The sequence below is a fragment of the Branchiostoma lanceolatum genome, chromosome 14, assembly GCF_035083965.1.
Source record: "Branchiostoma lanceolatum isolate klBraLanc5 chromosome 14, klBraLanc5.hap2, whole genome shotgun sequence".
Classification (NCBI taxonomy): domain Eukaryota; kingdom Metazoa; phylum Chordata; class Leptocardii; order Amphioxiformes; family Branchiostomatidae; genus Branchiostoma; species Branchiostoma lanceolatum.
Window position 1 is genome coordinate 4,580,055 of NC_089735.1, and position 24,371 is coordinate 4,604,425.

Below are 24,371 nucleotides of genomic sequence, written 5' to 3' on the forward strand. Positions count from 1 at the left end.
CAGTACCGGGTACAATCAATAATACCTGAACCCTGGTGGACTGGTACTGGACTGGTATTAATCAGGTCAAGCCTGACTCAGGGGATGGTCACTTTGACAGATAAAATTACTATGAAATTACCATGGCAGTGCACTAAAGCCACATCTATACTATAGTCCACCACATAAGATACATTTGCTGGAGTCAATGTTCATCTGTGTTTTCATAAAAATAATACCAATTAAATATCATGTTGTTACCAGTTCAAACATGCTTTTGTCCTTATTGAAAATCTACCATTTTCTGAACAAGTAGTTAAGGTACAGGTTCAAGTCCGGACCTGTACCTAAACCCGTGTACCTGTAGCTGTATCTAAAATGTGTTTAGGTACAGAGCTCTATGAAGCAGCATAATATTATCATTTTACCTGTTTCTGATTATCTATTTGAATGTCAACAGATGTAACTACCCATTAATGAAATATACTGTTCACCTTTGCAGGCATGCAGCAGCATCAGGTTGCATTCACATCAAGCAATTTGTTGCATTTAGGCCCTCAGAAACCTAGTGTACAACTCAATGACGTAGGGTCTTTCACAATGTTACTTCTGAATCTGTATCTATATCTATATAGCCGGTATAACCACCCTTCGGCCTAACACACCAGCTTTGCAGGCACTTGGTTCTATTACGCCTGACCTTTGCCCAACTGGCTGTAAGCACTGTTTAAAACTATCTAATACGGATGCTCCTACAGTGCTTGGTGGCAACATGTGCCACTCTACAATACTTGACTGTTTTGTAATCAATAGTGACCAGTCCTGACCTGAATGCTGTGCTGAGCCCCTGTGCTTCCAGAAGCTTGTCTAGTTCGTCCATCAAGTGGAAGGTCAAGACACATTCCAGAGCCGCCCTCATTCGCCCTGAGCCTGAGTTCTGTACTGTCATGGCCAGGCTTCCCACACCAAAACACCCTCCCAGTCCTGAAAACAGCAGATTAACAGATGATCTATGTGACATGTTCATTAGAGTAAGTATGCTTGACAGGGACTTGAAGCAGGGCTGTCTCAAGCTTTAGATCTTTTTTCTGTCCCACTCATTGTTTGGGAGCCAATGTTGTTAATTTTCATCCTTAAATCTGTCGTTTCAAACTAATAATCATACTAGATAAAAATTAAAAGGTGTAATCTGACCTTGTAGCAAGTAAGATTCTTGAGGTGTGAACCTCTGCACTGTTCCATGGAAGCTCTTGACCTTTGCCCCCGGGTCCAACAACCAATCAGCTACTTTGGGGTCTTGGAAGTCTCCATTCATGGTGATGCCACATCCCACGGCTAGGGCTTTGTACTGGGGCTTCAGGTCAAACACAACCTGGAAGGAACAGAGACAGTTCAACATAAATGAAAATGTGTCTCGATCCAGCTTAGCTTACTGGAAAGCTAGGTTCCTATTGGCTATGGTAAGAAGGATAGACCTTATGTAAATGTATATACAGGTTCAGTGTACAGGTGAAAAGCTTGAATAACCTCTTGTCCTGATCTTTCAAATGATAGGACAGGCAAACGTTAACTGGATTCAAACTCTCAATCCTTTAGGTACACCATTGCACCACTAACATTTACACTACCATCAACCTGAACTACAGCCTCAAAAGCAGCACCATGGACAGTACTAGATGACCTTTAATTGAAATATCATGGTGGCATAGTGCAATTCACCCTCAGGCCTGTAAATTTCACTTTTTTTACATGGAGCAGTACAGATCTGATGATATATGGCACCTACATACTCCTACAAACATTCCAGAATTGAATTTTTTCTCTACCTTAGTTATCTTGGTTCGACTCCTTGACTTTGCTCCCATCTCCAAGACTAACTTGATGCTGTGAAGGCGATCTTCCACCGACAGGCAATCATCCAGAGGAGGAGGGATCATCTCATCTGTTGTATCTTCCTCTGTATCATACGAAAATGCAACTAGATCATGTACATGACATGACTTGACTTGATCTAAGATCAATGCTTTAATCTAGTTTTCAATTAGTAAATGAAATGCAGCACAAGGACAAGAAAAAAATACCCTGCCTGCTGTATCGTCTGTTTTTTGTTTTTTTCAATAACCTTACACACAATAAAAACAATTGTTGGGTTGACACTGAATCAAAGATCAAATTATAGTGTTTTATTCAAGATATATATGACTGAGAAGACAGTTTGGTTTGGTTTAACACACAGAGTTCTTCTTCTCGGGTCACCACTGCTATACACTTTCCTGCTCCAGTACTCTGCAAATGCCCTTTGGGGGTCAGAGCTTCCAGATCACTTTGGTGCAAGGTTTTGGCAGGAAGGGGCAGACAAGACGGTGATAAGATAAAACAGACGCCTTACCTTCCCCTGCATGTTTTTGTAGAGAGATGTAATAGGCATCCTTCTCTCCCCAGCACACTGCAACCCCGACTATCACTACTCCCTCAGACTCCAGTGGGATGCCATCTACTTCTGCCTCTAGCTGCTTGTTGTTTAAAGTTGTACCTAAATTGTATATATATATTACTAGTATATATAAATGAATGTAATGCATGGCTGATGTTCTTAAACACAGGGGATTTACTTATCAAAACATCACAGAAGAAAATAGTAAAAATCTCCATCAAAGTGTTCAATTTTGCTGTGTAGACATTACAAGCAGGGCAGTAGATTATTGAATTCGAAGATTAGCGGTTGTGATGAAATTCTTTTAGATATTACAATAGCTTAAAGCTATTATCATCAAAACAAAATAGAATGTAGGTAGGAGCATAGTTACGTTGATGAAATGAAGGTTAGACATCCAGGTAATAAGATGCACCAAAGATAGATAAAATTTTCTCCAGTTGCTTGAGTAACTATTTTTGTAGGTAGGAGCAACCTACACGTGATGAGTGGTATCTTCTCATTGTTTTCAACCTCAGAATTATGCAATAATCCATGTTAGATCTAGTACATTGTAATTGGTACATCTATACCTTTGTTAAACTTGGCCCCAATCCCACCTCCAGGCTGGGCAAGTTGTGTAGGAAATGCCTCGCATGCCACAGCAACAGCATAGTTTGTCTTTGTCTTCCACTCAGCAACAAATGTCTCAAACAGATCTTTGTTTGCTGCTACATCGATCACACAGAATGTCCCAGAGGAGGGAATGCTGGGAGGGAAGAAGTCTGGGTCTGAGGTACATGGGCTGCAGGGACTGGAAGAGCCATCACTGCCTGTGATGAGAAGACTCTCTCCTTTCCTGGGCTGTTCCTTAAAACTGCTAGGTGTGCCAGCATTTTCCAGGGATGATGAACTACAAGGTCTATATCCTGTCTTTTGCCTCTTAAGCACAGCAGAACTGTCCTTGCCTGAAGGAGACAGGTTTGTTTTTGATTGTTGACGTGGAGTGGCGTTAGAGGAGTGGGCAGGAGTCCTAGCCCTAAGCGTGTACCTGTTTGGAGTGTACAATGTTCTTGGTGTGTTGGCCTTACTTTCTTTAGGAGGTGTGGGTGGGACGCATTCATTTATACTGTTTGGTCGTTCAGTCATTTCCTTTTCTGGTGTTGTCTCAAGAATCTTTGCTTTATTTCTCTTTTCCTGTTTACTAGGCTCTTCACATGGCTTTCCTCCCTGCCTGGAACGTTTTGGGGGTGTAACTTTCTTCCCATCATCGCTGTCTTCACTCATCTCATTGCTTCTCCTTTTTCTTCGTGGCTGTTTGTGATCTTTCTCTGTAACCTTCCGTTCAGGCACAGTCTCCTTCCTACTCTTATCTTGATGACGACGATCCTTCCCTTTCTTAGTCGTGGAAATCAAGGAGTTCAAGAAAGATGCTGTACCAGGACTGAGATCACACGGATTCTCTACATCTATTTTCTCCTGGTTTCGGCCTATGTCTCTCAATAGTCTAGTATATTGTGCTGGCTCTGTTCTACCAGACTTTCCTGCATGCTGCATCATTCTATCTGCATTGGCCATCTCTCTGCCTTGGCTGTTATCTTTATCTAAACCCAAGGAAGATGCAACAGCCTTATCTTTATCAAAGTCAGCGATGGACCCATCTGAGTGATGAATATCTTGCTGTATGAGTCTCCCTTTGCTGCAGTTTTCAACAGGGTCATCAGATGTCGAAAACGACTCACTCAAACACAAGGCTAAGTCCAAGTCTTCATCAAAAGAGATGTTGTCCTTTTCTCTTTTGAGTTCTGTTTTTCTGTTAGCATCTTGCACCATCTCTTGAGCATCACTTGATCTATCATCCTCTAACCTTGAGCTTCTCCTATTTCCATGGTCTATCACAATCCTAGCATTGATAGCAGAAATATTTGGCTGATTTTCTTCTGAGGCATCATTTCCTTTTGTCTGATTTTCTTTTGGAGACACAGAGCCAAAGGATTCACTCATTTCTAATGCCAAGGCCAGGTCCTCTTCCAGAAATCTGTAGTCATATTGACCCTGCCCCTGCATTACATCTGCTTTTGTTTCTGTGACAGCGGTCTTTTGGTTTGGCGCCAACTTCTGCTTACTTGAAGTCCTTTTTGGTCCGGCAAATTTTGCCTTATGATCTAGACTTTTGGAAGAACGCGTACCACCAAGTACAGTCTGCACATTCTTCAGTTCTTTCAACTTTCCCAACGCCTGCAATGATTCCTGAGCACTACTGTCAAATACATCCACCTGACTATCAAACCCTGCTCTGTCAAAATCACTGGCAGGAACAAACTCTCCAGAATCATTAAACAATTCATTACAGTCTTGGCTTAACTGTGTTTTTGAAGAGATGCTGTTTGTAGGGGATGGTTCTGATTCAAACAGTTCTTGAGACTGGTATGGGTAATGTTCTGCATTGTCTTTTGGAGAACTTATGAAATCACTATGAGGATCTCCCTTTAAAGAATTTGCAACAAGATGGTCTGTTTGAAGAGACCTTTTGACCTTGAGGAGTGGAGAAGCTGTGTGAGCTACCGTGTCTTGCTGGGTGACAAAGTCGCACATGAACTTGTCCATCTGGGAGTCCACCGAACCAAAACTCAAGGCTGAAGACGGCTGTGCTGGGGTGGTATGTTTGATCACTGGGGTTCCATGGCAGCTGGAAAGCGGAGAGTAGCTTGGACTACTGGAGACGTAGTTATGCTGTCCAACATCATTTTCTTCTGTGTCTTTCTTTGAAACATCACGAGGAGGCGTTCTTTTAGTTTTACCCTGTTGTGTAATCACTGGCTCATTGCTGCCTGGACCTTGGTTTGGAGACAGGTTTTCCACAAGCAGCTCAGTCTGAGTGTCAAGTGTGAAGGTGTCGTCAAACCCATCCGGGATGGAGTACAGCTCTGGGGTACACTCCTTCAGGGGTTTTGTTGAGTACTGCACTTTTGGTGGTGTTTTGTTGCTAACAGTGCTAACTTCAGCATGGAAATGTCTGGTGGGGGCAGCGCTTGGGCATGATGTTGCCGGCTTGTTTCTGGTAGCAAGACCAGACTGAGAATGTGCTGGTGCTGCATTTACAGACTGAGAGAACACATCCTCTCTGTGAACAATGACTTGTGCCTCCACGATTCTCCCATGTTTTGCCTTAGTCTGCATGGTTGGTTTGTCTGTGTAAAGAGAGAGAGGGCCTTGACATACTGGACCACCAGTGCCATTCTGATTCACCATTGCTACAGACACCTCCTCTTTAAGTGTGGACTTGCTTTCCTCTTCTGGGCTACCAACAAAACCGTCGTCTCCATACATGTCCTCACTGTGAGCCCAGTCTTCGTCTTCTGCAACTTTTGGAGGACTACTGCCTTTAAAACTCTGCACTTTGACTGGTTCTTCATAATTTGTTTCAACACAGGCTGTATTTTCTACTAATACAACTGAAGACCCTTTCCAAACTGTACTATCCTGTACATCTGAAATGTTCTCAACTCCAACAATACTTGCTGTATTTTCTGACATAACTTGTGGTCTGCACACACTGCTTTTGTCCGCCTGTCTTTTTTCTGCTGCTGCTGAATTGTTTTTGCCCTTCAAGGAGCTTGATGAACTTCCTGAGGTTTTCTGTACTTTGCCAACTTGTTTTTCTACTGTCACCTGCTTGGCTTTTTTGACAGGAGCAAAACGTTTGTCCTCTTGAGATTGTAAGAGGTGCCCAGGAACCTTTGATGCATCACCTTTCTTGTCAACACCAGCCCTCTCAGACCGCAATGTTGGTTTTTCACTTCCTCTACTTGAAGACTGCTTGTCTCCTGAACCAGAGAATTCGACAACAGAACCTGTTTCACAGGGTTCAGGCTGAAACTGATTCCCTGGTTCTGTACATGTATTGACAATCTTCTGACTTCTTCCTGTGATACTGTCATCTTTGGCCTGCTCAGTCTTCTGCTGTGGTATCACACCTGAGTTTCTCGGTAAGCTGTCCATATCATCCTCTGAAGAGAGAGGTGGTTGTGGTCTCACACCTGAGTTTCTTTGTAAGCTGTCCTTGTCTTCCTCTGAAGAGACAGGTGGCTGTCGCCTCACACCAGAGTTTCTTTGGAGCCTGTCCTTGTCTTCCTCTGTAGAGAGAGGTGGTTGCAGTCTCAAACCTGAGTTTCTAGTGTCCTTGTCTCTCTCTGTAGAGAGATGAGGATGTGGCCTCACACCTGAGTTTCTTTGGAGCCTGTCCTTGTCTTCCCCTGTAGAAACAGGAGGCTGCCAGTCTATCCCCATCAGTGCTGCGTCTTGTTGTACAAGTTCTTTGGCCTCGTTTATGATTTGCCTCGCTGCCTCAGCTTCAGTCAGGCCTGCCTTACCGGTTACCCAGAAACACCGGGACGTTTCTCTCTCTTTAGCCTCATACTCCGTCTCATCATCAGCCTTACGACCACTGAAAGGAGCAAAGACAGGCTTGATTAAAATTTACACTTTCTTTTCAACACAACACAAAACTAATGTACTGAATGTCAAATGAAGTGTTGGCAATTTTAGGAACCCACTCAATTATGACATGTGACTCTTTGGACATCAACAATGCCAGTCAGAGAAAGAATACGCATGATTTTCTGTTGGGAAGAAATTTCAACTGTTGCCAGCATTCAGATACCAGATCAGAAATTGCTGTTTTCAAAAAGCAGTAAAATCTCATGGCTAATCATGCATGTTGACTGTGCTAATCACTGCACCCCAACAAGCTTTCACCTCTGTTGCTTGTAAAAAGTAAAGGTACATTGTAGCCCCATAGCCTTTCTGAGGCCGTAGGTGCAGTGGGTAATGTTATCCACGGTGTCTAGGGCACGGAATTGGAAGGCGGAGCCCATACCTCTCCTTCCATCACCTTTTACTTCCCCAGCCAAAGAACCCATTCTACACATGGGTGGAGGGAAGAAAATCATGCAAAGTACCATTCCCACGGACACTGCATCTAGCTGGGAATGCCAGGAATCGAACCCAAGACATCTACTTGGAAAATCATTCTAAAATCATAAGTTTAACAAATGCCACCTCTTGAAAGGAGCAGCATTCCTCAGCACCAGCTCCACATCCCTAACTTCAGCGGCGGCTAACATGGCCACCGTGTGGAACCCAGCGTTGAAGAGGGTTCTGGCTCGGAGTCCGTTCAGGAGGGAGATGCGCACCAGTTCCACGAGCTCCCGCTGTACGCCAAACGTCAAACGGGACTGGAACTGGGACAGCAGCAGCTCCAGGTTGTGCCAACCCAGACGGCTGCAGAACACTGTCACCATACCTGGCACATGGGGGGAGGGGCTGGGATTAGGTTTATATCCAAGCAGATCTACTGGTTGCAAGACAGTATCCATGGGCTGAAACAGTATCCAACTGGCCACGGATACTGTTTAAGCCCGTGGATACTGTCTTGCACCAGTAGATCTGCTTAGAGATTGGGTTCAGGTTACAGGTTTGAAACTCAAGAGATCAAGAGAGTGTTAAAGAGAGAGAAAGAGAGATAGAGAGAACACTGTCACCAAACCTGTCACATATGGGGAATGACATATATTACGTTAAATATTCGTCTGTCAGTGATTTTGCCCTTATCATTCAGCTATGACAGGGCTGTCTCCAGCTTACAATTTTTGTTCTGTCCCACTCTGTTCTTCTCAGCCAATGTTGTCGCTTTTTGTTGTTAAATCTGTCATTTCAATAGTGTCAAGTCAGGAAGTTCGGATTTTGGGGACAGAAAATTGGTGACATTTTTGTTCGTCCCAACAGGCAAATTTCTGTCCCAGGACGGAGGGAATGGTCCTGGATACAGCCCTGATCAATGAGCTATCTCATAGAATATGTATGTGTAACACATAATATGTACTATATATCTAGATGGGGAAAAATTATGGTGACTTATCAAACTTGTAGAAATGGAAACAATGTTTACAAACCTGCAAACGTTGCTGCAGACTGCTGCAGGGACTGCAGAACTCCCTTTGTGCAGCTGTACTTCTTCACTACCACGGGGAGGGGAACTTCCTGTTATGTGTGTGGACAAGAATTCATCAATACATGTATGTGGTTCAGATTTAGTCTGTGTTTACACAAGCTCTTGCTGGCAGAGGTTAATGACCCCCTCCAGTCGAGCCGGCCGTTAGGAGTGCAATTAAGTCAGACTAGTTCAGATTCAGATTGAGTTTTATTTCTCATGGCTTTACATGTGACAATTTCTCTGGATGTATGATGATGATGATTAGATGATTGCATGACATTTTTTTGGATTGTGACATTTCATAGAAATATTCACATCAAGTGCATCATCATTACATGTAGCATTTTTTCTTCGTTGCTCTGTGTTAGGTAAAAGGTAACAGGACCATAGGTATTCAAGACATTGTGGTTCACAAGCAGGACTGCTATTAACTGCTACATCAACACACACTATCTCACCTGTGTGAGGTCCTGTAGTACCAGTGCTGTATAAAACCTCTTGTGTACTGCTAACCACTACACTAACACACACTATCTTACCTGTGAGAGATCCTGTAGTACTAGTGCTGTATAAAACCTCTTGTGTACTGTTAACCACTACACTAACACACACTATCTCACCTGTGTGAGATCCTGTAGTACTAGTGCTGTATAAAACCTCTTGTGTACTGCTAACCACTACACTAACACACACTATCTCACCTGTGTGAGATCCTGTAGTACTAGTGCTGTATAAAACCTCTTGTGTACTGCTAACCACTACACTAACACACACTATCTCACCTGTGTGAGATCCTGTAGTACCAGTGCTGTATAAAACCTCTTGTGTACTGCTAACCACTACACTAACACACACTATCTCACCTGTGTGAGATCCTGTAGTACCAGTGCTGTATAAAACCTCTTGTGTACTGCTAACCACTACACTAACACACACTATCTCACCTGTGTGAGATCCTGTAGTACCAGTGCTGTATAAAACCTCTTGTGTACTGCTAACCACTACACTAACACACACTATCTCACCTGTGTGAGATCCTGTAGTACCAGTGCTGTATAAAACCTCTTGTGTACTGCTAACCACTACACTAACACACACTATCTCACCTGTGTGAGATCCTGTAGTACCAGTGCTGTATAAAACCTCTTGTGTACAGCCAGCTGGCGCAGCTGTTTGGCAGTTTTGACGGGAACCCTGCCCCTGACGGCGCGGGCGAGGTAACCTTCCTCCACCCCCACCAGCTCTGCTACCCTGCGCATGTGTGTGGGCAGCTTCTCGTACAGACACAGGTAGTGGTACCAGTCCAGGTTAGACCAGTCGTTGTAGATAGGTGTCACCTGGACGAGAAAGCAAAATGTAAACCACAAAACATGACATTAAACTCTTGAAGTTTGGATTTTCAAAATTATGGCAAAGTGTGAATTGAAAAAAATATGATGAAAACGGCCTCAGAAGGCTCTTTACTTTAGGGGAAAGAAATGAAGATCAAGTGCTATTTTCGAGTGTTGTGAAAATGGCCAAACAAAAAATGAAAATTTCTTTGAGAAAGAAAAGCTAGGAACCAGGAAAAATAACATTTCTCTTGGTTCTTTATGCCACACCAATTTAATTTCTTGGTAAGCGGATTTTTGTTTTCCAAAAAAAAAAATTTTAGAAAAAAAAAATCATGAAAACAGAAGGCTGGCCCAGCCTTCTGTTTTCATGAATTTTTTTTTCTAAAATTTTTTTTTTGGAAAATAAAAATCCGTTAACCAAGAAATTAAATTCGTGTGGCCTTAGGGGAGAGAGATAAAAACAATCATTCAAGTGCTGTCACAGCGTAGTTTCCTACTTGGAATAGAATGTGCAGCTCATTCTCCAGCACAAAACTCTTCATGGCCCTCTGCAGATCAGCAAACACGACCAGAGCCTCATCGGGAGACAGAGCTGAGGCTAAGGTGGCTGAACCCAGCTGGGTGGGCTGGTATTCCTGGTTAGGGGAGTCATCCTCTGTACACAACAACGTGGGAACATCCTTAAAAGGTTTTCATCAAACTAACATTGAGCTGTTCAGAAATTTGTTTCTTCCTCCAAGTATGACAGAGTGGAACACCAAGAGTACAGTAGAGACATCATCACCAGGGCTGGTACTCCTGGGTAGGGGAGTCATCCTCTTTACACAGCAACATGGGAACATCCTTAAAAGGTTTTCATCAAACTAACATTGAGCTGTTCAGAAATTTGTTTCTTCCTACAAGTATGACAGAGTGGAACACCAAGAGTACAGTAGAGGCATCATCACCAGGGCCAGTACTCCTACTGTAATCTCCAAGCAGATCTACACGGGGCACGAAAATCGTATATGCTAGCCAGAGAAGGTCCAGTCAGCCAGAGAAGCTCCTATGGGGCTGACTGGAGCTTATCTGGCTGACTGGACCTTCTCTAGCTAGCATATACGATTTTCGCGCCCCGTGTAGATCTGCTTGGAGATTAGGTACTCCTGGGTAGGGGAGTCATCCTCTGTACACAACAACGTGGGAACATGACATGCTCGTAACGTTTTCATCAAACTGACATTGAGGTATTCAAAACTTTGTTATGGCCTCCAAGTACTGTAGAGTATAAGTCATTACCACCAGGTTATCCTCATTAGATAGCTTTCAACAAGGCTACAGTGAGATGTTTTGGTCTGACAGATTGTTCAGTGAAAATTAACCAACTGCTGCCACACCGCGTGCCTGCAAAGCTAGTCCTATGTTAAACCAAAGGGTGGTTATACCAGCTATAGATACCAGATACCAAAACAGTTGTTGTTGTTGTTGTTCACCTTGTAGTGCCTAGTGGCACATAAGGCACCAAGTTTCCTTGCTGCTTCAGTAGCAGCGTAATATACACTATATTTTTACAGGGAGGGGTTACTAGTGTAATGAGCAAAGTCGTTGTATCGAACGGGATCGGCAGTTCTTGTATGTTCAGCACACTCTCACCTAACAAAGTCGTTATATCAAACGGGATCAATATAACGACTTTGCTCGTTACACTAGTACTAGGCCTTCCCCTGCAAGAACAGTACACTGTCAGAAACTATTTCTTTGGGTTCAAAAATGATCTACCAGCCTTACCAGACTGCACCTCCTGCAGCCTGATGAACTCGTGCTCCAGCAGGAACTGGATACAGGTGTGGATGGCGTTGTCAGTGTTGTCAGTGGTCATATCAGTCATCCCTGCAGCCAGCATGGTGCAGGAGGCATACCGCTCCACATCCGTGGGAGACCTCGCTACTCCCCCTGCTATGATCTGTTGGACAGAGAGGGATATGGGTTAAAGTCAGTCACTTCTTGCTATGAGATGGTAAAAGAAATGGTCTTTAAAGGTAAAAGATAAAGGTAGTCCCATAGCCATTTTGAGGCCGTAGGGGCAGTGGGTTGTTATCCACTGTGTCTAGGGCACGGTATCGGATGGCAGAGCCCAACCCTCTCCTTCCAAAACCTTTTACCTCCCCAACTGAAGTCGGGTACCCATTTTTACACCTGGGTGGAGGGAGGAAGACGTGACTGTAAAGTCCCTTTCCCAAGGAAACAACGTCTAGCCAGGAATGCCGGGAATTGAACCCATGACCTCTCGATCTTGCGTCCCCTAGCCTAGCCACTCGGCCGTTCAATGCTACGAGTCATCTTTGTGCATGCTATATGGTCTACAATTTGAGAAGAGTAAGACTTTGAAACAACAGGGAAATAGTCTCGGACTAAATGTTATGGACCCCAGCACATGGGAAAAGAAGACAAGGAAGACCACCCTTAACATACATAGATATCCTTAAAAGAGACACTGGCATACAAACTGATGGCATGGGGAAGGCTATGCAGGACAGGAGCTTCTGGGCAGCTACAGTGGTTCGGGTGACGGATGAGGGAGACTGGCACCCGACATAAGTCAAGTCAAGTAAGTCAAGACTTTGAAGAGATCACACATCTACAAGAGCCTGCAGCCATTATTAGTTTTCCAGTCACCAGGCCTAGCCTTCAGTTAACTGGGCAGTCCTGTCTGTATACTATCATGCTACAGCCAATGCAATAAATGAATTGAACGAATATCTGTTCATAATACAATGCTAAACTTTCTTCCAACACTAAGGTATTCACGGATCGAATCATTATTGATCCTGAAGAAGGCGACAGTGGTCGTCGAAAATTTGATCCGTATTATGTTAGTATTATGATTACTACCAACACAGATGAGCTTTCATTAGAATATCTGTTCAGTGATACAGAGAAGGTTGTTACCTCCAAGATGGCCCTCTTCATGCTGGAGCTGACATCGTTGCCTGTCTCCCTGTGCAGACAGCTGTGGACAGGACTGAGGCCAGACCTGATCAGGGTGGTGGCCTTACTCCTCTCTCTTTCCTTACACACCAGCACACTCTCACCTAACACAGAACAACAAAGAAGTAATGTACATGTTACAGCTGTGGACAGGACTGAGGCCAGACCTGATCAGTGTGGTGGCCTTATTCCTCTCTCTCTCCTTACACACCAGCACATTCTCACCTAACACAGAACAACAAAGAAATAATGTTACATGTTACAGCTGTGGACAGGACTGAGGCCAGACCTGATCAGGGTGGTGGCCTTACCCCTCTCTCTCTCCTTACACACCAGAACACTCTCACCTAACACAGAACAACAAAGAAATAATGTTACATGTTACAGCTGTGGACAGGACTGAGGCCAGACCTGATCAGGGTGGTGGCCTTACCCCTCTCTCTCTCCTTACACACCAGCACACTCTCACCTAACACAGAACAACAAAGAAATAATGTACATGTTACAGCTGTGGACAGGACTGAGGCCAGACCTGATCAGTGTGGTGGCCTTACTCCTCTCTCTTTCCTTACACACCAGCACACTCTCACCTAACACAGAACAACAAAGAAATAATGTTACATGTTACAGCTGTGGACAGGACTGAGGCCAGACCTGATCAGTGTGGTGGCCTTACTCCTCTCTCTTTCCTTACACACCAGCACACTCTCACCTAACACAGAACAACAAAGAAATAATGTTACATGTTACAGCTGTGGACAGGACTGAGGCCAGACCTGATCAGTGTGGTGGCCTTACTCCTCTCTCTTTCCTTACACACCAGCACACTCTCACCTAACACAGAACAACAAAGAAATAATGTACATGTTACAGCTGTGGACAGGACTGAGGCCAGACCTGATCAGTGTGGTGGCCTTACTCCTCTCTCTTTCCTTACACACCAGCACACTCTCACCTAACACAGAACAACAAAGAAATAATGTACATGTTACAGCTGTGGACAGGACTGAGCCCAGACCTGATCAGGGTGGTGGCCTTACTCCTCTCTCTCTCCTTACACACCAGAACACTCTCACCTAACACAGAACAACAAAGAAGTAATGTACATGTTACAGCTGTGGACAGGACTGAGGCCAGACCTGATCAGGGTGGTGGCCTTACTCCTCTCTCTTTCCTTACACACCAGCACACTCTCACCTAACACAGAACAACAAAGAAATAATGTTACATGTTACAGCTGTGGACAGGACTGAGGCCAGACCTGATCAGGGTGGTGGCCTTACCCCTCTCTCTCTCCTTACACACCAGCACACTCTCACCTAACACAGAACAACAAAGAAATAATGTACATGTTACAGCTGTGGACAGGACTGAGGCCAGACCTGATCAGTGTGGTGGCCTTACTCCTCTCTCTTTCCTTACACACCAGCACACTCTCACCTAACACAGAACAACAAAGAAATAATGTACATGTTACAGCTGTGGACAGGACTGAGCCCAGACCTGATCAGGGTGGTGGCCTTACTCCTCTCTCTCTCCTTACACACCAGAACACTCTCACCTAACACAGAACAACAAAGAAGTAATGTACATGTTACAGCTGTGGACAGGACTGAGGCCAGACCTGATCAGGGTGGTGGCCTTACTCCTCTCTCTTTCCTTACACACCAGCACACTCTCACCTAACACAGAACAACAAAGAAATAATGTTACATGTTACAGCTGTGGACAGGACTGAGGCCAGACCTGATCAGGGTGGTGGCCTTACTCCTCTCTCTTTCCTTACACACCAGCACACTCTCACCTAACACAGAACAAAGGAAAAATGACACATGTGTTTCTAAAAATCTGGTCACTTCAAATCTAGCAAAATACACAAAAGTGGAAAAATCTTAGATAAGATAGACATCCCTATGATTATGAAGATTTCAACAAACATAAAGGACCAAACATCAGACATTCTCTTTTGCTCGTTGAATGAAACATGACTGTACTTTCAGCAGCAAGTTGAGATATAAGGCTCAAAATTCATATCCCTTGTGTCTTCCTTCATTTGGAATGACCATGTTTCCATTCTTTTTCAGGAATTCCAAGCAAAGAGCTGCTCAATCTTAGTAACCTTTCAGACATTTAGAATGTATGATTGTATTCAGCAATTTGAAAGAACATCCTATAATATTTAGGTGGGCCCATACATTGTATGTACAATAGTCATGTACTAGCATGATTATAATAGAGATATTCTTTAATACGTTGATGAAAGTTAGACATCCAGGTAGTAAGATACGCCAAAAATAATTACTCAAGCAACTGGATAAAAGTTTCAAAATTTTATCCAGTTGCTTGAGTAATTATTTTTGTCGTATTCTTTAATATGTTGAAACTGCACCCACCCTTTGAGTCGACCCCCTTCCTGCCCGCCCGGCCGGCCATCTGCTTGTAGGTGAGCGAGTCCAGCACCTTGCCGTGGAACAGGGGGGTCCTGATGATGACTCTCCTGGCAGGGAGGTTCACCCCGGACGACAGGGTTGACGTGGCAACCAGTACGCGCAGGTTACCCTGGCGGAACGCTCCCTCGATGATGTCCCTCTCGTCAAACGACAGACCTACGGTGTAGAGTAGACAGTTGAAGTGACCTGAGTGTGTTTTCTCTTGGTAAAACAAATGACCCAAACTACAGCCTTGCAAAAGATGAGTAATCCATCACTTTGGTCACGACCTTAAATGCTTACGTTCTGCCGACATGCTGTCAGCCCTGAGTCAATAAAACACCTGACCTGCATGATGAAAGGCCACCCCGTACGGCACCACCCTCCCCAGCATGTGGTCCAGCCCAACAGGTGTCCTGCGCAGCTGTTCCACCACGTCCTGCAGCACCTGCCTCTGCAGCTGAACATACGGCAGCTCCGACAACTTGGTGAAACCTGTCGACAACAACTAATTATTAGGCAGAATGGCCCACCACAGGATAGACTTACTACCGGTAAAAGCCTGACCACTGACACGAATGGAGATACATCACTCGAAGACTTTTAAAGGCCTTCTTTCTAACATTTACTGCAAAAAACAAAGACAATTTTCCAGCCAGCACTTTTTTACAATTAACGGCACTGAACCTTAATCCGACACTTCAGCTGCATGTACGGCAGCTCAGATAACTTGGTGAAACCTGTCGACAACAACCAATCACTCTGAATCAAAGTTGAATTGCAACTTGCCAAGTTCACAAAAATTGGACTTACCCCAATTTTTCATACGCCGATTTTTGACTGAGTAGTTCCAGTCTTTGTGAGGGAATGAGCAATCCACTGCTTCTGTGACGTCACGTTATACAGATAGAACATATGACTTGATGAACAATGGATCATAAGTTGCAGAAAGCCTAGGGAACCCCTCCTGTTGTGTTGGCAATTTGCAGTTCAACTTTCATTCAGAATTATAACTTCTACCAACATAGATGAACTTTCAAGTGAACAACCAATCATTAGACACATCACCCAGACTAGTCCTTACCACCTAACAAACTGGTTTAAGGCCTAAAGATATTTGGGAGAAATTAGTCGGGGGAAGCAAGCTGAATATAGTTATAAATGGAAACCAATAGCTGTCACCGAATGGATGGCTGCACATCTAATCATGTATTAGCACTTGAAGTTGTATTTACATGTAGAAGAAGAAACATTACCTTCAGTTCGTTTCTCTTCTGGGGGTACCCTGTTGATGTTATAGAACTCCCTTGCGATAGTTTCTGACAGCTTCTCGCACCAGTTCTTGGTGGGACAGAACACCAGCACCGAGTGTCCCTCAGACACCGTCTCATAACAGAGGCCAACCACCTGGTCCTCATCTCCCTACAGACGGACAGAAACTCTATCTAATTCTGGTCTCTTTACGGCAAATTACAGTTGATGAACATTTGATTTGGAAACGGTCATACGTTTTAGGTAGCAACCACTGAAAATGATCATGTTTTTCCCCCAGGGTTAGCCCTTAAAAAGCTTTGCTAGTTGGGCAACCCTGGCATGTAAATACAATGTACATGCCGAACCAATAAATAATTAGCAACCACTGCCTTTTGTCAGTGACACTGAGTATGATCTATAGATGTGAGTGTCACTGACGAAAGGTAGTGGATGCTACCTGAATCATCTGACCATTTCCACATTTTTATCCAGTTGCTTGAGTAACTGTCATTTGATGTATCTTATTATATGGATGTCTAACCTTCATCAACATACTGGTCTCTTTAAATTTCGAAAGACACTTTAGTAAGCCTAATTCTAAAAATGTTGAGCAAAGTAGAGCAAGCATGAAGCAGAAGCAGAAATTACATTTAGTCAGGTATTGACGCCTTGAGGTTTCTGAGTTATCCATATTTTTTAGTTATCTACATGTAGATTAACTTCCCGACCAACATTTTCCACTTACCCTGACATTGATTACGCTGTGAAAATCTCTAACTCTCTTCATCTCATTGTTGTACATTGTAGACCCCACTTTCACACACTCTGTCAATGGGACAGGCCGGAAGTCGGTCTGGTACAGCTCAGCATCCAGCCACCGTGCCAACAGGTCCAGGTTGGGCAGTGTGGCACTCATGCCAACGATCTGTACAGGGTTAGTCTCCTTGTTGTTGGAGCAGGTTTTACTGGTGACGTATCTGATCTTGGTGAGAAGCAGCTCTAGCAGGTACCCACGGTGTGAGTCTCCAACCATATGTAACTCATCAACTACCACAATACCTGAAGGGAAGAAAGACAGTAATATCAATTTTATAAACTATTTTAGAATATCATACAGTGCATCTTTAATTCAAATGAAGTTTATGGATTCATAGCCTCAATCATGTAGCTTCATTTTCAGCTCTGACATATTAGATGAAATACATGGAAGGCTCTGCCGATGTCTCTTTATCATTGCCTGCTTTTCCTGGTTACATAACTGCTTCCTGATTGTTCCCATTTTCTAGATTTAAACAACCAATAAATAAATACAGAAAACTGGACGCCATCAGAATTTTTTGAAAATCAGAATATTGATCACCTACAAATTAAAAACACCAGCCACAGAGCCTGCTATGGAGGCTAATGCAATGTCTCTTACCCAGCTGGTCCGTCTTGCCGTCCTCAATGAGCCTGTTAACCAGACTATTGGCCTTCTCGATGGTGCAGACAGCCACGTCCACAGAGCTGAAGCCCCCTGCTGGGGACTGTCCCCCCATGTAACCATCCACCTTCACACCAGCCTCAAACAACAGGTTCTACGGGCAACAACATAGATGGGGAGAAGAGACAGTTGGTTAGTGGAGACTGAGAGAAGGTACAAGATACTTGTTGTAGCTGATTATTAAACCTTTATTGTACAATATGTAGATATGGACCACTAAATATCCAAATTACATTGTGGACAAGACACCATCACTTCCTTTTGTTTGAGGAGGTCCATGTACCTTAGAGGTTACGGTGACTCATTGAAACCAGCTCAGAGAAAGGGTTCTCCACCCTTACCTACTCTACATGCAAAGGCTCAAACCAAACAGTAGTATGTAGCTTTTACTGAACTCTATGTAGTGGCTTGTCAAGTAGTACTGTACCAGTCCTCTTGTGCTTTGACGATTAGCTCACTGCGTCTATTTGTCCCGGTTTGATTTTAACTGCGAGTTTAAAAATATGGGGGCCCAGCCATGCCCTAAAATAGCCCAGTAGCTGCAGGCTGTACCATGGGACCACGCCCAAAAGTGTGAACAATCAGCCCATAAAACACCGACCACAGTATAATTATGACACTTATTTACTGGATGCAAGCACAGAGTTTGACATAATGTTTGCCCCTCTGACCTTGAGATAGAACATCTTCTCCCGTGCTACGGAGACAAACGGCAGGATGAAGATGCCCTTCTTGTGTGTCTCCAGAACTCTCTTCAGCATCAGCAGCTCAGCAACCATGGTCTTACCTGCACTGGTGGGGGCTGGGGGCAGATAAGTACAGCTTTAGAGGGACAAGGTTCAATATTTGAATTTCTTTACTCAAAGTTCCAAACTTAGGGTTATTTTGCCCATCCCTTCAATATCAGTTTCAATTCAATAATAATTGTATATTGTAATGACTATTGTATTCCAGCAATTATAGGTTATGTATTCAAGTTGTACGTTCGTCTGTATTTTCTGTGGGTTAGCCGTTACCAGCGAGAGCTTCCTTGCCTGACCCATTGCAATGATTGATTCATTCCTAATAAAATAAGAATTAAAATTTAAATACCATTTGTGTTAAAAAATCAATGTGATGGTTTTCCAACATAAGCCATTAAATGAAGACATTTTTTCCTGTATCGACTGACACATTATATCAAACTTGACGTTAAGCTAAGTAAGATAGTCAAGGTATTGTTACATCAAGAAAAAAAAAAATTCAAGGTACATGAATACTAAGGCCACACCAATTTATTTTCTTGGTTAACGGAATTTAAAAAAAAACTTAAAAAAAATGCTAGATTGGAAAAACAACATAAAAACAGAATCTCAGAGCAATGCTTTACTTTGGTGCACAGAGGGAGTGAACAGAGTCAGGTGCAAATCTTCACCACAGCCTTCTGTTTTCATGACTTTTTGTGTGCTAAAATTAAAAATAAAAACCCGTTAACCAAGAAATTGAATTGGTGTGGCCTAAGAGCATCTTCAGAACTGAGTGAATTTCTGTACCTGAATACACAAGGTTTTTCCCAGCCAGTACATCACCAGTCCTCAGGCATTCGGCCTGCCACTCAAACAGGTGGGTGATTCTGTTGTCATGGTAACACTGGAGCACAGACTCTGGCAGCCCCCAGGAGAATAACAGCAAAGGATTCTGGGATCCAGCACCAGGAGACACCCCAGAAGATGTTGGGGATGTGAGAAAACCTGCAGAGTTTTGGAGAATAAAGTTATATTTAATTACATACTTCTTTGTATGCATTACTCTACATATTTTTGTTACAGTACTTTCAACTTTAAAAATTTGACCCCAACAACATAAAGTTAAAACCTACATTTGCACTGAGTTGTAGTTACCACTAAAGTACTTAAGCACAACACTTATTTTCTGCCATTGTTTATGTGGCCCAGCAACTTGATTGGTTATGCCATAATTATGACTAGACTGAACCAGTTTTAAACAAGGAAATTTCTGGACGTACAACAGCAAAAAGGCAAGGTCATCAGGTCAGCCAAAACATTTTGAAAGAGCTTCAAGTTAAGATTGATTACGAATCTGACAAAATGATTACAAATCTAATGGTACTCACTTCTGTTAGTGTTCCCCCTGGCAGGTGTCCTGTAAACTTTCTTCATCAATGCCTCAGGTTTTGCAGCTTCCGTTCTGAACTTGACAGACACCCTGCCATCAGGACTGTCTGTGTCTGAGTCTGCACACAGTACAGCCTGGAGTGTTGGGCTGTTCTGATGTGTGCACTGTCCACTAGAGGGGCCCAACAAGGACACCTTCTCATGCTTCCTAATTTCTGTACTATCTAGTAGCTGTTCTGGTGTGTGGTTTGATTCACTATTGCACTTAGTAGAACTACCCTTAGCAGCATTATGCAACTTAGTACATGGAGAATTAGAATTGGATGCAAAAGTACTGGGCAATTTATCTATCTGTTCACCACCCTTTGAAGAATTAGTCACCTTCTTAACATCTAATTTACAAACATTGACATTACGCTTGCTATCTACAATGACTTCTCTATTCACATTTGCAGCACTCCTTTTACTTGCCAATAATTCATTATTATCATAATGATTACTTTTAAATTCATTAGTTTTTCTTATTTCTCTGTTTTCTTTTCCTATGTACACAGATTTGCCATTGGCACCACACAACTCGTTGGAGCTAAGTGGTTTCCCTTTCAAGTGTGAATCATTTCTCTTGACATCTGGAGTGTTATGAGTGCTATTCAAGGCTGATGTATGATTAGTAGGATCGCTGACAGTGCTGTGTTGTTGTGTCTTGTCTCCACTAGCGAGGTGAAGGTAGTTTTCTTCCATCTTGTCCATGGCACACAGCATGTCGGCATCGAAGTCGAAGGAGGAGTTGAAGGACGTGTTGTGTGAATGCTGTGCTGTGGGCGACATTTTGCTGCCCTTGTTGACAACTTTGCTGCAACCCTGCAGATGCGGATAGGGAATGCAGACGTCAGACAAGTCGGAATATTACTAACTCAGACCAGGGCTACTCGGGCAAAGTGAGACCAAGGTCAAGTCCAAACACTAGCCCAACACCTAGGTCAAGCCCAAACCCTAGCCCAACACCTAGGTCAAGTCTAAACCCTAGCCCAACACCTACAAAATATAGGTCAAACTCAAACCCTAACAAAAACCTAGGTCTAATCCTATATTCCTAAGCCTAAAACTAACAATGGTATTTGTCTGAGTTGGTAATGCTCTGACTCAACGTTAGTCCAAGAAGATATTTGGAAAGACAACCATTTGGAACAACTATTTGATTTTGAAAATATGATGAGCAGTTTGGTCGTGGCTGGGAGATTCTGCTCTCCTATGGTACAAGGGCAAGTTTTGTATGATGTTGATACAACACTTAATTTAATGATTCATAACTTACGCCTTGTTCCAGAGGCTGGAATACCCTCGAATGCGAATGTATATAGCTCAAAGAAGAGAGGACCAGCTGAATATCTAAGAATTGCCTTATAAAATTATTTGTACAACAGAGCTATGGTTCATTGAAATGAGTATCAAGAACATCAACATGGTGGTTATCTTTATAATTTAAAATGGAAAATGAGTGAAAACTTTCTTTCTATATGTACCATGTACCTTAATAGGATGGTTCCCCATGTATCTCCTCCTAGTGGCTCCACCCTGCACACTGCTCTCATGTTGAACCTTTGTACCCAAATGATGGCTCTTTCTTTCTGCACTTCTGTCCCTCCAGTCCACGTGTTTCTGTTGCCGCCATGTCTGTGACAGTTTCTTCATTGTATTTTCTAACTTCTTGTAGATCAGCAGTCAGTGTGAATCAGTAGAATCAGGCTGAATATGTAAGCTAGAAGAAAGACAAATGCCAACAACTGTTTAGAGTAGAGTAGAGTAGAGTAGAGTAGATTCTTTCGGCCAGGTAGGAAGGTCATCCTCCAATTTAGGCCGCTCATCCCTTTACTGGATCACGATTCCAGGCTTGTGAGGGTAGTCTAATGCTTTGCTCTGTGTTTGTTTAAAAAAAATGTTTGAGAAGGGGGAGTGATGATGTCGGACTGGACAGTTGGGGGTTAAACTGGAGTATATCAGGACAGCAGGACAGATGGGTTGAGGTATGTGCAAGACAGCAGGACAGAGGGGGTTAAAGCAGCCGAGCAGAGGGGGTTGAGGTATGTCAGGACAGCAGGACAGAGGGGGTTGCAGCATGGTGTCACAACAGTAAATATACAAATGTAACTGCCTCCTTTGTCAGTACTGGACAACCAGTACGGAAGTGGTCGTCAGAACAGGAGCTCCAGTACTGATACTTTCTCAGTACTGGACTTCCTGTACTGGGCAGCTTCAGTACTGGGAACCCTCCTGTCAGGACTGGAAACCGAATGCTGAGACTCTAACGAGCATCTAACGTTATTTTCAGGGCTGCATCTTTTCGATGCTTTTTTCCCCACTTCAAAGCTATTGTTTGGAAAACGTTCGAATGAAGAAAAAAATACAGTATCACATTCTGTTACGTTTCTACGACGACAACATATCCTTGTGGCTTGTGCCTTTATCGGGAGAAAACGTACACTGTTAAATACCTACCAAAATCTATGTCCATAACAAAGGAACAAAGCAGTACTACCTAAACGTTAGTATTGTACTCGTACAAGCATTAAATAATTTAAAATGTACAGACAACTAACTGTCCAGTCGGTCCAAACAATGGATCATCCCAGTACCGTAGAAGGTGAGTACAGGACGCCCAGTTCCGAAATAATTTGAGGTCTCGGCTTCCAGTACTGAAGAGTCACTATTTACTGGTAAATCCAGTACGGAACCTGTTACATCCGTAAATCGGCACTCGGTTATCCAGTGCTGAATGACCTCCGCACTGGGTAACCAGTACCGAATGATCTTTGAACTAGCCGGAACGCCAATCCGTACTGGAACCCGAGTACCGAGAGAAGTTCAGCTCTGGAACCCGAGTACCGAAACAAATTCAGTTCTGGACGTCCAGTGCTGACGAAGCTTCGGTACTGGAATAAAGCCGTTCCGTACTGGAATTCTTGTACGGAACTTCCTTCCGTACTGGGGGCCGAGTATCGGCGGCATTTTCTCCACGGTTTCCGTACTGGGCGCCCAGTAAGGAGCCGGTTACATCTGTATATTTGCGTCACAACAGGACTGAGGGGTTCACATCTTGCTTGATTCTGGGTAACCTGGATGCCAGACTCTGACCTACACAGGCTAGCTCCTCGTCTCTAGGGCCAACATTGGAACATGACCTTCCTACCTGTCCGAAAGGATCTACTCTACTCTACTCTACTCAACATGCTGGGGCATGCCCCCAAACCAAGGACATAATAATTTCTAGCCTGGGTGCCTGCCTGTTTCTACCGGGGCTCCTACACTCGCTACTTTTTAGGGTAGCGAGTGTAGGAGCCCCGGTAGAAATAGGATGGCACCCAGGCTAAATGATAATAATAATTTTTACCACGGCCCAAAAATTATGAGGGTCCTGCAAGTGGAACCACAGTGCTGGGGGAGGTCGGGTATACACGGGAAACATGTCGGGAATACATAGTCACAATTCTCTGGGAATGTATCGGGAAACGTTAACAGTTGTCCTCCGCATTTTAGGCTGGTCGGTGCACCATCGGTGTTCCATCGGTCGATGTACATTTCCCGACATACACACGGTAATTTTTCGATGGTCTCAAAATTCCTGATAAGAAACCCATGTTTTCCCGACAAATTTGTCGGTAATACGTCGTTTCTTTTTCCCACAGACTTCCGATGCCGGTCGTCAAGGCAACGAGTTACAAACACGGCGGAGGGGACTCCCCGGCTTGGATGAAACCATGGCAACGGCGTTGATTGACGGGTAGCCACGGTACTGGTTACCATGGATACTGCATGATTGACAGCCGACAGATAAGCACATGGTCGTCGCGGCATGGAGCTTAATAAAAAGGAACCTTCAGACAATAATCGATCAGCTGTTCTCCAGCACCATATTTGATATTTACGGATGTTAACTTTTATTGTTTAATTATAAGACTAAGTTTTTACGTAGTTTGCGGTAGAACGTGCGGAACTTGCTGTACTGTTTGTGTCAATAAAGCTTTTATTACAACCGGCAAAAAAATAAAATATTGAAACGAACGATATTTCCGTAGAAGTCTGTAATCGGCAAGTATGGAAGCATGGTTAAGATATTATAATCGAGGAAACATCGATAAGTTCTTAATAACCAAGGAAATTCATGTCAAAGGACGCGGAAGCATAAACCCGGGATCGAACCTGCAACACGCGGCGCCGTACGGCAGCCATTTGTTCGCAAACGCAAGCGGCGTATCGCGGTGAGCTAAATATTGCGGCGGGGTAACAATACCTTCAAACCACTTTAGTACAAACGGCCCATCACGTGGGGTTCCGCAGCTGCAGTCCGTAATGACTATACTTGCATTGTTCTACGGTCGAACGTTACGTGTTTCTGTCACTCATTT

At 43.7% G+C, this 24,371-nt stretch overlaps 1 protein-coding gene across 1 annotated transcript in view; it reads right to left on the minus strand.

Moving 5' to 3' along the window:
• LOC136448681 (DNA polymerase theta-like) overlaps window positions 1–21,310 on the minus strand; it is a 28,774-nt gene extending 7,464 nt beyond the window's left edge. The window contains exons 1-28 of the mRNA XM_066448321.1: window positions 21,284–21,310; window positions 19,968–20,829; window positions 19,387–19,584; window positions 18,526–18,656; window positions 17,792–17,948; window positions 17,117–17,430; window positions 16,374–16,539; window positions 15,466–15,612; window positions 15,082–15,294; window positions 14,402–14,492; window positions 14,166–14,242; window positions 13,972–14,007; window positions 13,802–13,885; window positions 13,560–13,643; window positions 13,317–13,400; window positions 13,122–13,157; window positions 12,952–13,035; window positions 12,650–12,792; window positions 11,489–11,663; window positions 10,219–10,376; window positions 9,494–9,724; window positions 8,347–8,434; window positions 7,454–7,697; window positions 2,986–6,839; window positions 2,369–2,512; window positions 1,806–1,936; window positions 1,174–1,351; window positions 807–963 (exon numbers count right to left, since the gene is read on the minus strand). Of these exons, the coding sequence (XP_066304418.1) occupies window positions 807–963; window positions 1,174–1,351; window positions 1,806–1,936; window positions 2,369–2,512; window positions 2,986–6,839; window positions 7,454–7,697; window positions 8,347–8,434; window positions 9,494–9,724; window positions 10,219–10,376; window positions 11,489–11,663; window positions 12,650–12,792; window positions 12,952–13,035; window positions 13,122–13,157; window positions 13,317–13,400; window positions 13,560–13,643; window positions 13,802–13,885; window positions 13,972–14,007; window positions 14,166–14,242; window positions 14,402–14,492; window positions 15,082–15,294; window positions 15,466–15,612; window positions 16,374–16,539; window positions 17,117–17,430; window positions 17,792–17,948; window positions 18,526–18,656; window positions 19,387–19,584; window positions 19,968–20,796 (8,234 nt within the window). The 5' untranslated portion in view covers window positions 20,797–20,829; window positions 21,284–21,310. The remainder of the gene's footprint in view (window positions 1–806; window positions 964–1,173; window positions 1,352–1,805; window positions 1,937–2,368; window positions 2,513–2,985; window positions 6,840–7,453; window positions 7,698–8,346; window positions 8,435–9,493; window positions 9,725–10,218; window positions 10,377–11,488; window positions 11,664–12,649; window positions 12,793–12,951; window positions 13,036–13,121; window positions 13,158–13,316; window positions 13,401–13,559; window positions 13,644–13,801; window positions 13,886–13,971; window positions 14,008–14,165; window positions 14,243–14,401; window positions 14,493–15,081; window positions 15,295–15,465; window positions 15,613–16,373; window positions 16,540–17,116; window positions 17,431–17,791; window positions 17,949–18,525; window positions 18,657–19,386; window positions 19,585–19,967; window positions 20,830–21,283) is intronic.
• Window positions 21,311–24,371: the final 3,061 nt, after the last annotated feature.